This window comes from Heterodontus francisci, chromosome 17 (genome assembly GCF_036365525.1).
Source record: "Heterodontus francisci isolate sHetFra1 chromosome 17, sHetFra1.hap1, whole genome shotgun sequence".
In the NCBI taxonomy this organism is placed as follows: Eukaryota; Metazoa; Chordata; class Chondrichthyes; order Heterodontiformes; family Heterodontidae; genus Heterodontus; species Heterodontus francisci.
In genome coordinates this window covers 6,257,807-6,271,150 of record NC_090387.1, presented here as the reverse complement: position 1 = coordinate 6,271,150, position 13,344 = coordinate 6,257,807, and the positions used below count along the sequence as shown (strand labels likewise).

Below are 13,344 nucleotides of genomic sequence, written 5' to 3'. Positions count from 1 at the left end.
AGGGCCTGTTTCTATGCTGTACGACTCTATGACTATGACTCAATGTTGTGACCTGTGGAGAAGCGGGACTGAGTTAACCGTGCACTCCTCCCACCTCGGTAGTAACAAATACTCTGCAACATATATGTATATACATATATGCTCTCTTTTGGAGAGCCAGAGCGGACATGATGGGATTAATGGCCTCCTCCTGCACTGTTATGATTTTGTGATTCTGTATTAACTGATGCTAACAATGTGGTGCTGGTAGATAAAGCTTTCTGAAACCAGGAGCAGAATTCCATCCTTCCCCAATTCGAAGCCAACACAAAGGGGTTTTGGCCTTCATCTCAAAGGGGTGGAAGTGCTGCTTCAGTTGTGTAAGGCTTTGGTTAAACCCCATCTGGAGTAACTGCCTGAGAGTGTGGTGGAGAAAGATTCAATCGTGGCTTTGAAAAAGGAAATGGATTTTGTTTTTCAATCGTAGGATGTGGGCATCACTGGCAAGGCCAGCATTTCTTGCCCATCCCTAATTACCCTAGAGAAGGTGGTGGTGAGCTGCCTTCTTGAACTGCTGCAGTCCATGTGAGGTAGGCACACCCACAGTGCTGTTAGGAAAGGAGTTCCAGGATTTTGACCCAGTGACAATAAAAGAACGGCGATATAGTTCCAAGTCAGGATGGTGTGTGGCTTGGAGGGGAACTTGCAGGTGGTGATGTTCCCATGCATCTGCTGCACATGCCATTCTAGGTGGTAGAGGTCGCAGGTTTGGAAAGTGCTGTTGAAGGAGCCTTGGTGAGTTGCTGCAGTGCATCTTATACATGAGAAACACTGCTGCCACTATGCGTCAGTGGTGGAGGGAGTGAATGTTTAAGGTGGTGGATGGTGTGCCAATCAAGCGACCTGCTTTGTCACGGAAGGAGTCGCGCTTGACTGTTGTTGGAGCTGCACTCATCCAGACAAGTGGAGAGTATTCCATCACACTCCTGACTTGTGCCTTGTAGATGATGGACAGGCTTTGGGGAGTCAGGAGGTGAGTTACTCGATGCAGAATTCCTAGCCTCTGACCTGCTCTTGTAGCCACTGTATTTATATGGTTGCTCCTGTTCCATTTCTGATCAATGGTAACGCCCAGTACGTTGATGGTGGGGGATTCAGCAATTGCAATGCCATTGAATGCAAGAGGAGATGGTTAGATTTTCTCTTGTTGGAGATAGTCATTGCCTGGCACTGTGTGTCGAGAATGTTACTTATCACTTATCAGCTCAAGCCTGAATGTTGTCCAGGTCTTGCAGCATGGGGGTACAGACTGCTTCAGTATCTGAGGAGTTGCGAATTGTACTGAACATTGTATAATCATCAGCAAATATCCTCATTTCTGACCTTATGTCGGAGGGAAGGTCATTGATGAAGCAGCTGAAGATTGTTCGACCTTGGACACTGAGGACCTCCTGCAGAGATGTCCTGGGGATGAGATGATAGACCTCCAACAACCACAACCATCTTCCTTTGTGCTGGGTATGACTCTAAACAGTGGAAAATTTTCCCTCTGATTCCCATTAATTTGTTACAGTGTGATTATGCTGATGCTGGATTACAAAGGGCTGTAACAGTCCCTGTGCAGGCTGCACTCAATTTGGCCCCTTTAAATTATCACGCATGCATGGCCACACATAAAAATTTAAAGGGGCCGTACATTTGCACAAATCGCCAATGCACTCCAAAACGATTAGTGGGAGTGTTGGTTGTCTCCTTGTTTTTTGTTTAAAATCAAGTGGAACTTCCTCTCTCTGAAACTATAAAAACCTCCTCTAATCATTAAAAATAATAACTCACCTGGGCCAATGATTTAGGACCTAAATTTGATCCAAAATTGATCAGAGCAGTTCCACTTTCTGATATTGCCTTGTGGAACAGGCCAGAGGACAAGGGAGAAACAACCTGCAACAAGAACAAGTACAGTGACCATTAGCTTAGACTATTTCGAAAGTCCTTCTTCCCAACTCTTCCTTCATCTGGGGCAGCCTGGTATTGGAAGTGCTACTCTGTTTCCTGGTAGAAAGACAACAAGGGGCTCCTTGTTTCTCCTGGACTGTAAACCAGCCCACTTGGGTGGGAGGGAGTTTCACTTCTCCGCAGGATGTCAAGAAACATTAAATTAAGGAGGCTAATGGAATCTTAGACTTTATCTCAATGGATTGCAATTCAAAAGTGAGGAAGTAATGTTTCAGTTGTACAGAGCTTTGGGCAGACCCTATCGGGAGTACTGCATTCAGTGTTGGCAGCCACACCGCAGGAAGTATATACTCGGCTTGAAGAAAGTACAGCGTATATTCACCAGAATGATTCCGGGGGTTACATTGTGAGGGGAGGTTGCATAAAAATGACTTGTATCCCCTGGAGTTTACAAGATTAATGGGTGGCTCTTTCTGTTTTTTTAAATTCCTTCATGGGATGTGGGCATCGCTGGCTCGGCCAGAATTTATTGCCCATTCCGAATTGCCCTTGAGAAGGTGCTGGTGAGCTGCCTTCTTGAACTGCTGCAGTCCATATGGTGTAGGTACACCCACAGCGCTGCTCAGGAGGAAGTTCCAGGACTTTGAACCAGCGACAGTGAAGGAACGGCAATATAGTTCCAAGTCAGGATGGTGTATGGCTTGGAGGGGAACTTGCGCTTGGTGGTATTCCCATGCGTCTGCTGCCCTTGTCTTTCTAGGTGGTAGAGGTCGTGGGTTTTGAAGGTGCTGTCGAAGGAGCCTTGGTGAATTGCTGCAGTGCATCTTGTAGATGGTATGGAGCAAAGGTGGGTAAATTGAGTTGAGCAACAGATCAGCCATGAACCGACGGAAAGCTGGAATAGGCTGGAAGGGCTGAATGGACAACTCATATTCCCAAATAGCATTCCACCATGGGTTATGTTGAGAAACACAATGATCAGTGTCGAAGTTCAGACAAGTAGCCTGTCTCAGCCCAGAGGAGCAGAGTGTGAGAATAAACAGAGTGGACCCAAAAGAACAGAGCTCCCCCCCTCCCCCCTCAGCCTTTCTACATGTTATCAATGCTGGACCTTGTTTTAAAAACTGTGATGTTTAACGTCGTGTAGGATGGAGTCAGAGAAGTCATGTGACCTCATATCAACTCTGCTTAAAGATAAGACAGGGATCTCAGTTACCAGGACAACAAAGAACCCAGATCAAAAACCCTTTTGAAAAGCAGAGAATACAATGTTATAGCACCTGACAATGAGTTTCATTTTCCCAGTCTCTGAGATCGCAAACAAGGAGCCAGAGGCTCTGAAAATGCAAATACGAATTGCAATTGCTAACACCTGGAAAGAAAGGAAGGCTCAGGTGATTCTGCTGTGGCCAGATTGTGGACTTTGCATCTTGGAACAGACAATGGATAAATTCAACAGATTTTCAGAAGTCAGACAGGCTGTAAGGAAGACAATGACCAGCAGAGGCAGCCTCAGAGAAGAGAGAGGAAAGACGTGCTCTCAGGAAACTGATACAGTGAAAAGCTGCACAGACCTAACCTGATTTGAAAGCTGAAGTTTGCGGAGAAGGGAAAAGAGCAACAGGGTCACCCGAGATCGTCTTATTTACAGAAGTCCAGGAAGAAGGAAGCAAAGAGGACATTGACTTTGAGAAGGTGTGGGTGATCCAACCCATTGCAACTGGGAGGAGTTCAGGACTTTTAGCTGCAAGAATATCACTTCAAGAAGGACTGTATAAAGTATAAATGTGATGTGAGGTTTTTGATGTTTTAATAAGTGAAAGGTAATTTGGAATATTAGCTGCTTACAGAATAATATGCAACTAATGGTGATTTTTAGTTTAGTTGTTACAATAAAAGTCTTAAAATGTGAAATCTTGTCGAGTAATCCTATAAATTGGTCTGGGGAGTTTATAATCACGTGTTTTAACATTAACGGTCTCACTGAGGTTGGAACAACAAGTGAGACTAGATCTAGGGGCCATAAATATTATGGTCATTAATAAATGCAATCGGGAATTCAGGAGAAATATCTTTACCCAGTGAGCAGTGAGAATGTGGGACTCACTATCTCAGGGAGTGGTTGAGGTGAATAGTATAGATACATTTATGGGGAAGCTGGATAAACATATGAGGGAGAAAGGAATAGAAGGATATGTTGATGAGATTCGATGAAGAGGGTGGGAGCAGACTTGTGGGGAGCATAAACACCAGCACAGCCCAGTTGGGCTGAATGACCTGTTTCTGTCACAATTAGAAAAACATAGCTTTAAATTCTCCTGAGAGGATGAGGATAAATGCTCACTGTTGGGACCAATTTGCTCATTGTCTTTGATTTAGCCTTGAATAACCAGCACACAGGTAAAACACACAATATCAGCCGTAGAAATGTTAACCAAAGCATTTTCGACAGAGATGGGGAGAATATTGAAATAAAGACCAATAACATACGTGAAACGAGACACTCATTGCACCAGCTGATTCTCCAAATATGGTGACTGAGCCTGGGTCACCTCCGAAGTTTTCTATGTTTTCCTGAACCCACTTGAGAGCCGCAACTTGATCCAACAGGCCCCAGTTTCCTCGCAGATGCTCATCCCCTGTGCTGAAGGTAGAATGGCAGAGGCATATTGCTGTGTGTAGACTTGTAACAACAACAACTTGCATTTAGATAACACCATTAACATAGTAAAACATGCCAAAGCATTTCACAGGGGCATTCTCAAACACAATTTGACATTGAGCCACATGAGGACATATTAGGGCAGGTGACCAAAAGCTTGGTCAAAGAGGCAGGTTTTAAGGAGCGTCTTGAAGGATGAGACAGAGATAGAGAGTTGCAGAGGTTAAGGGAGGGAATTTCAGAATTTAAGGCCGAGGTATGGCCACCAATAGACCAGAATTAGAGCAGCGTTGAGATCTTGGAGGGTTCTCTGGCTGGAGGAGATTACAGAGATAGGAAGCCATGGAGGATTTGAAAACAAGAATGAGAATTTTAAAATTGAGACACCGCTGGATCGGGAGCTAATTTCGGTCAGTGAGCACAGGGGTGAGAGGAACTCGGTGAGAGTAGAGACACAGGTAGCAGAGTTTGGGATCACCTGAAGTTTACGGAGAGTGCAAGGTGGGAGGCCAGACAGGAGAGTGTTGCAACAGCTGGTGTGTGGGGTCACAAAAGCATGGATGAGGGTTACAGCAGCAGACGGGCTAAGGCAAAGGCAGAGATCAGTGATATTATGGAGGTGGAAGTAGGTGGTCTTGGTGTTGGAGAGGATAACAGCAGAAAACACAAAGGAAAGGCAGTGTAGAACGATATGCAGAATACCAAATTCCACAGAGGAGACTGCTGGGCAGCACTGGTGTGAGGCCCAGTGGCAACTATCAGGAGAATAGAAACATAAAACTGAAATCGTATACAGGCAGGTTCCAACATTTGAATAAGAAATCTAATGCAATAGTTAGGAGGAGGAGAAGGACTGGATATCTCAGTGGGTTAGACAACAGGCCTTTCAGCCATGAGACCCTGAACAGACTCCTCACAGACACAGTCTGCTGTCCAAAAGGGCCCAATCTAAATGGACTTTGCTTTCTGACCCAATTGATGGAAGACTTGGTCATTTTGTCCAAACTGCCTGATTTGCCACTGAAATCAGATTCAGGCAATGGCACATTGAAATCACCTCTCAGAATAGGGAGAAATGTGGACTGATGGGACAGTGTAGAGGGAGCTTTACTCTGTATCTAACCCCATGTGTACCTGTCCTGGGGAGTGTTTGATGGAGACAGTGTAGAGGGAGCTTTACTCTGTATCTAACCCCATGTGTACCTGTCCTGGGGAGTGTTTGATGAGGACATTGTAGAGGGAGCTTTACTCTGTATCTAACCCTGTTTTTTTTTTGTGGAAATTTTGTGTTTATTAAAGCAATCATCAGCCACTGAAGAAAAATCATTAAAAAACTTTGTTTATGTAAATTGTTGTATTTGTCAAAGGGAAGAATGTTTGAGCTCAGACAGGTATAACCTTTCATTTCAGACCTCAATGTGAGAACCAGATACTTCCAGGACAGGTACCGGTTAAGATACAGGGTAGGTACACTATCTGACTCTTGGAATATTTGATGGCAACAGTGAAGGGGGAACTTTATTCTGAATCTAAACCTGTGCTGTACCTGTCCTGGGAGTGTTTGATGGAGACAGTGTAGAGGGAGCTTTACTCTGTATCTAACCCCTGTGCTGTACCTGTCCTGGGAGTGTTTGATGGAGACAGTGTAGAGGGAGCTTTACTCTGTATCTAACCCCGTGCTGTACCTGTCCTGGGATTGTTTGATGGGGACAGTGTAGAGGGAGCTTTACTCTGTATCTAACCCTGTACTCTATCTGTCCTGGGAGTGTTTGACACGGACAGTGTAGAGGGAGCTTTACTCTGTATCTAACCCTGTACTGTACCTGTCCTGGGAGTGTTTGATGGGGACAGTGTCGAGGGAGCTTTACTCTGTATCTAACCCCGTGCTGTACCTGTCCTGGGATTGTTTGATGGGGACAGTGTAGAGGGAGCTTTACTCTGTACCTAACCCTGTACTGTACCTGTCCTGGGAGTGTTTGATGGGGACAGTGTCGAGGGAGCTTTACTCTGTATCTAACCTTGTGCTGTACCTGTCCTGGGAGTCAGTGCCTGTGGAATCCTATCCCATGGGTATTCAGTGCTGTTAAAAGAGTGACAAACAGTGAATAGATTGTAAAGATTGAGAGGATCAGAGCCTATTGGGAGCAGAGCAGCTGAATCTGGAAAAGAGAGAGAAAAATCACAAAAACTGACGTCACAGTCAGCACAGAGTAATGAGAAACGCAGGTTCGTATCAAGTTTTATTGGCTCGTGTTTTGAGTGGTTAGTGTTTGGTATTAGCTGAACAGTTAAATAACCTAAAATCTGAAAAGAATCCATTGATAAATATCGACTCAGCGGTAAAAGGAGTGCGAGTGTCAGGGAGAAGGGTAAATAAAAATCTAAAGTAATGTCAGCACAAGCTAAGGAGCTGATTGGTGGGTAGTTGGTGAGTGTTACTTTTTTGTCCATTTCAGGGACAAGTCTTTAAGATTATTTCTGTAAATTTTGATAGTAGTCAAATAAACATAGGCATGGCAGGGCACCTCAGTCCCGTGCAGTGCATATCCTGTGCCATGTGGAAATTCCCGGACATTTCTCCTGTCCTGAACAACCACATGTGCAGGAAACCTCGTTAGCTGGAGCAGCTCGAGCTCTGGGTTTGTGCAGCAGCTGGCATCACTGCGGGGCATCTGTGAGGCTGAGAGCTACGTGGATAACACTTTTCTGGATATGGTCATCCTGCAGCTTAAGAGTATGCAGGCAGAGAGGGAATGGGTAATGGTAGGCAGTAAAGAAGGGCCAAGCAGGCAGTGCAGGAGTCCCCTGCGTGCATCTTGTTCTCTGCAGGTTAAGTGAGTGGGCAACATGGTGGCAGATGGAGTATAATGTGGGGAAGTGGGAGGTTATTCACTTTGGTAACAGAACCAAAAAGCAGAATATTTTTAAAAGGTGTGAAACTTCGATATGTTGATGTTGAGAGAGACTTGGGTGTGCTCTTACAAGGAACACAGAGAGTTAGCATACAGGTACAGCAAGCAATTAGGAAGGCAAATGGCATGTGGGCCTTTATTGCACGGGGACTGGAGTAGAGGAATAAGGAACTATGGGTACAGCACTCTAGGGTTTTGGTGAGACCACACCTGGAGTACTGTGTGCAGTTTTGGTCTCCATATTTAAGGAATGATATACTTGCCTTGGAGGCGGTACAGCAAAGGTTCACTAAATGGTCCCTGGGATGAGAGGGTTGTCCTATGATGAAAGGCTGAGTAAATTGGGCTTATACCCTCTGGGGTTTAGGAGAATGAGAGGCGATCTGATTGAAACAAAGTTCTGACTGGGCTGGATAGGATAGATGCTGAGAGGTTGTTTCCCCTGGCTGGGGAATCTCAAACCCAGAGGCACAATCTAAGGATAAGGGGCTGATCACTTAGGACTGAGATGAGAAATTATTTCACTCAAAGAGTTTTGAATCTTTGGAATTCTCTACCCCAAAGGGCGATGGTTGAATATATTTAAGGCTGAGATAGACAAATTTTTAGTCTCTCAGGGAATCAAGGCATTTGGGAGAGCAGATGGAAAAGTGGAGTTGAGGCAGAAGATCAGCCATGATTGTATTGAATGGTGGAGCTGGCTCGATGGGCCGAATGGTCTATTCCTGCTCCGATATCTTATGTTCTTAGGAATTCAGGATTTTAGCTATGAGGAAAGACTGGACAGGCTGTGGTTGTTTTCTTTGAAACAGAGGAGGTTGAGGAGAATCATTGAGTCATTTACGGCACAGAAGGAGGCCATTCAGCCCATCGAGTCCATGCTGGCTCTCTGTGGAGTAATCCAGGCAATCCCACTCTCCCGCTCAATCCCCGAAGCCCTACAAGTTTATTTCCTTCAAGTGCCCATCCAATTTCCTTTTGAAATCATTGATGACTTCCGCTTCCACCCCTCTCCTGGGCAACGACTCCCAGGACATCACCACTCTCTGTGTAAAAAGGTTCTTCGTGTTTCCCCCTGCACCTCTTGCCCAAAGCCATAAATGTGCCCCTAAGCCCTTGTACCATCAGTTAATCAGAACAGTTTTTCCTTGTTTAACTTATCTAAGCCTGTCGTAATCTTGTACACTTCTATCAAATCTCCACTCAATCTCGTTTCCTTCAGGGAGAACAATCCCAGCTTTTCCAAACTAACCTAATATCTCCCATCCCTGGAACCATTCTGGTAAATCTCCTCTGTACTCTCTCAAGGATCCTCACATCCTTCTTGAAGTGTGGTGACCTGAACTGGACACAATACTTTAGTTGGGGCGTAACAAGAGCTTTATTTAATTGAGGTGTATAAAATTATGAGCAGCCTAGATAGAGAGGATAGGAAGGACCTATTTCCATTAGCAGAGGTGTCAGTAACCAGTCGGCATAGATTTACAGTAATTGGTGGAAGGATTAGGGGGGAGTTGAGGAGTAATTTATTCACCCAGAGGGTGGTGGGAGTCTGGAACTCACTGCCTGAAAGGGTGATAGAGGCAGAAACTCTCATCACATTTAAAAAACCACTGGATAAGCACCTGAAGTATTGTAACCTGCAGGGCAACCGACCAAGAGTTGGAAAGTGGGATTCGGCTGCAGCCCCCTTCTTTCTATGTTTCTCTGAGTCTTTATTTCCATTTACCTGAGGAATCCAAAGATTCCCAGCCGATACTGGATCACCACCAGCACCACATCCTCGTAAGCTGCAAGTGAAGATCCATCGTAGAAATCTGTGCTTCCAAATGTGAATCCACCCCCGTGGATCCAGACCATAACCTAGAGGATAAAGCAGGATGTTGTCAGAATATTTTCCGGCAGATCTCTGGGATTTGGTGGAAATCCAGCTGATGTGTGATAGAACTGAGTGGATTGGTTCCTTTGGAGCTGTCTCACTGCGAGGTAGGGGGAGAGGGGGGAGAGGGGGGAAAGGGGTTTGGGGCAGCAGGGTATCATGATCAGGTGAGAAAGGGGTCTAGGGTTCCCTGTCAGCCGTCACCTGGTCTCACTGTTAGAGGGTTTAATTTTAAACATACTGTGATTTAGCTCCTCTTGGTGAATCCTTGTTCACCGCTTTCCAACTAGAAGGCAAAGATACCAGCAGAAACAGGCCTTCTTAGTTTTAAAGATGAAAAGTGAAATTTATTAAAACTTAAACTCAAATGCGGCTAATGCTTACGGATACAAGCGCGCCCACAGTCGCATGCACACGCGATACACACATGCAAACGGACCGAAAAGAGAAATAAAGAAACAAATAAAGTGAAAAAGTTTGAGGCAATTTCTGAAGTGGGTCTTTTGTTACTGTGCTTCGAGCTCGCTGTAGGGTCCTTGATTGTAGGTAGATCTTGCTTTTCATTGGGGCCCAGTATTCTTCTTAAACAGGTCTAGCAGCTAAAGCCTGGCTCGGGTATAAAATTAAAACCCGACGCGGGCCGGATTTGACAACAGCCAACCTGAACCTGACCCGTGCGCGAGTGCTTTAATTTTTTTAAATGCTTGACCTGACCCGAACCCGACACAATAAAGCAAGGTGGGGGGGGGGGGGGGCGCAAGAGATAACAGGGTCACAGAGAATAACTGACCAGGAGGCCATGGAGCAAAGGCAAATGGTATGTTAACGTTGTGCTGAAAGACAAAGCGTTAGTGCAGAGAGGGTGTTAATGAACCGAAAATGAACAGCCCTGGCCCAAAGCACAATCATGAAAACACAGTGGGCAGGCACTTGGGTAAAAAAAATGAATGAAACAAACTAAAATAAAATAAACAAATAAAACAAACAAAAAGCTCTGAAATTATTGAACTCAATGTTCAGTCCGGCAGGCTGTAGTGTGCCTAATCAGTAAATGAGATGCTGTTCCTCGAGCTTGCGTTGATGTTCACTGGAACACTAGAGCAATCCCAGGACAGAGATGTGAGCAGGAGAGCAGGGGGGTGTGTTGAAATGGCAAGCAACCGGAAACTCAGGGTCCTGCTTGCGGACTGAGTGAATGTGTTCCGCAAAGCGCTCACCCAGTCTGCGTTTGGTCTCCCCAATGTAGAGGAGACCACATTGTGAGCAGTGAATACAGTATACTACATTGAAAGAAGTACAAGTAAATCACTGCTTCACCTGAAAGGAGTGTTTGGGGCCTGGGATAGTGAGGAGAGAGGAGGTAAATGGGCAGGTATTACACCTCCTGCGATTGCAGGGGAAGGTGCCATGGGACGGAGACGAGGTGATGGGGGTAATAGAGGAGTGGACCAGGGTGTCACGGAGGGAACGATCCCTTTGGAATGCTGACAGTGGAAGGGGAGGGGAAGATGCGTTTGGTAGTGGCATCACGCTGGAGGTGGCGGAAGTGGTGGAGGATGATCCTTTGGATGTGGAGGCTCGTAGGGTGGAAAGTGAGGACAAGGGGAACCCTGTCGCGGTTCTGGGAGGAGGAGAAGGGGTGAGGGCAGAGTTGCGGGAAATGGGTCGGACACGGTTGAGGGCCCTGTCACCAACAGTGGGCAGGGGGGGGGGGGTGGGGGCGGAATCCTCAGTTGAGCAAAAAGGAAGACATGTCAGAAGTGCTGTTGTGGAAGGTAGCATCATCAGAACAGATGCGTCGGAGACAGAGAAACTGGGAGAATGGAATGGAGTCTTCACAGGAGGCAGGGTGTGAAGCTGTGGGAGTCGGTGGGCTTATAATGAATATTAGGGCTGGGGCTGTTCATTTTTCTGTCCATTAACACCCTCCCTGCATTGACACCTTGTCTTTCAGCACACCATTTGCTCCATGACCTTCTAGTCAGTTATTCTCTCTGTCCCTGTCCTATTAACAACTTCCCTTTTGTTTTCTCTTTCCCCACGCTGCTTTATTTGCTTAAAACCGATTACATTTCTAACCTTTGCCGGTTCTGATGAAGGGTCACTGACCTGAAACGCTAACTCTGCTTCTCTCTCCACAGATGCTGCCAGACCTGCATTTCTTGTTTTTATTTCAGCTTTCCAGCATCTACAGTATTTTGCTTTTATTATATCGGTAGGAAAGTAACTTGTGAAGAGAACATAAGGAGGCTACAAAGGGATATAGATAGGTTAAGTGAGTGGGCAAAGACCTGGCAAATGGATTATAATGTGGGAAAGTGGGAAATTGTCCACTTTGGCAGGAAGAATAAAAAAGCATATTATCTAAATGGTGAGAGATTGCAGAGCTCTGAGATGCAGAGGGATCTGGGTGTCCTAGTGCATGAATCGCATTAAGTTAGGGTGCAGGTACAGCAGGTAATTAGGAAAGCTAATAGAATGTTATCGTTTATCGTGAGGAGAATTGAATACAAAAGTAGGGAGGTTATGCTTCAGCTATAGAGGACATTGGTGAGACCATATCTGGAGTACTGTGTACAGTCCTGGTCTCCTTATTTAAGGAAGGATGTAAATGCATTGAAGGCAGTACAGAGAAGGTTTACTGGACTAATACCTGGAATGAGCGGATTGTCTTATGAGGAAATATTGGAGAGGCTAGGCTTGTATCCGCTGAAATTTAGAAGAGTAAGAGGCAACTTGATTGAAAAATACAAGATCCTGAGGGGTCTTGACACGGTGGATGTGAAAAGGATGTTTCCCCTTGTGGGAGAATCTGGAACAAGGGGTCACTGTTTAAAAATAAGGGGTCGCCTATTTAAGACAGAGATGAGGAAACATAAACATGGAAAATAGGAGCAGGAGTAGGCCATTCGGCCCTTCGAGGCTGCTTCACCATTCATTATGATCATGGCTGATCATCCAACTCAGTAGCCTGTTCCTGCTTTCGCCCCATATCCTTTGATCCCTTTAGACCCAAGAGCTATATCTAACTCCTTCTTGAAAACATACCATGTTTTGGCCACAACTGCTTTCTGTGGTAGCGAATTCCACAGGCTCACCACTCTCTGGGTGACGAAATTTCTCCTCCTCTCAGTCCTGAAAGGTTTACCCCGTATCCTTAGACTATGACCTCTGGTTCTAGACTCCCCCACCATCGGGAACATCCTTCCTGCATTTCTTGTTTTTGTTTCAGATTTCCAGCATCCGCAGTATTTTGCTTTTATCCTTCCTGCATCTACCCTGTCAAGTCCTGTTAGAATTTTATAGGTTTTTATGAGATCCCCCCTCACACTTCTGAACTCCAGCGAATATAATCCTAACCGACTCAATCTCTCCTCATACGTCAGTCCCACTTACCCAGGAATTAGTCTGGTAAACCTTCACTGCACTCCCTCGATAGCACGAACACCCTTCCTCAGATAAGGAAACCAAAACTGCACACAATATTCCAGGTGTGGCCTCACCAAGGCCCTGTATAATTGCAGCAAGACATCCCTGCTCCTGTACTCGAATCCTCTCGCTATGAAGGCCAACATACCATTTGCCTTTTTTACCACCTGTTGCACCTGCATGCTTACCTTCAGCGACTGGCGTACGAGAACACCCAGGTCTCGCTGCATATTCCCCTCTCTCAGTTTATAGCCGTTCAGGTAATAATCTGCCTTCCTGTTTTTGCTACCAAAGTGGATAACCTCACATTTATCCACATTATACTGCATCTGCCATGCATTAGCCCACTCACTCAACTTGTCCAAATCACCCTGAAGCCTCTCTGCATCCTCCTCACAACTCACCCTCCCACCCAGTTTTGTGTCATCTGCAAATCTGGAGATATTACATTTAGTTCCCTCATCTAAACCATTATTATATACTGCGAATAGCTGGGGTCCTAGCGGTACCCACTAATCATTGCCTGC

General features: G+C 45.6%; 1 protein-coding gene across 2 annotated transcripts in view; it reads right to left on the bottom strand.

The window, feature by feature from the left end:
• The window catches only part of LOC137378701 (fatty acyl-CoA hydrolase precursor, medium chain-like), a 65,601-nt gene that overhangs the window by 33,575 nt on the left and 18,682 nt on the right, over window positions 1-13,344 (bottom strand). For both annotated transcript variants that reach the window (XM_068049049.1, XM_068049050.1), the window contains exons 4-6: window positions 9,239-9,372; window positions 4,426-4,579; window positions 1,816-1,920 (exon numbers count right to left, since the gene is read on the bottom strand). In XM_068049049.1, the coding sequence (XP_067905150.1) occupies window positions 1,816-1,920; window positions 4,426-4,579; window positions 9,239-9,372 (393 nt within the window). The remainder of the gene's footprint in view (window positions 1-1,815; window positions 1,921-4,425; window positions 4,580-9,238; window positions 9,373-13,344) is intronic.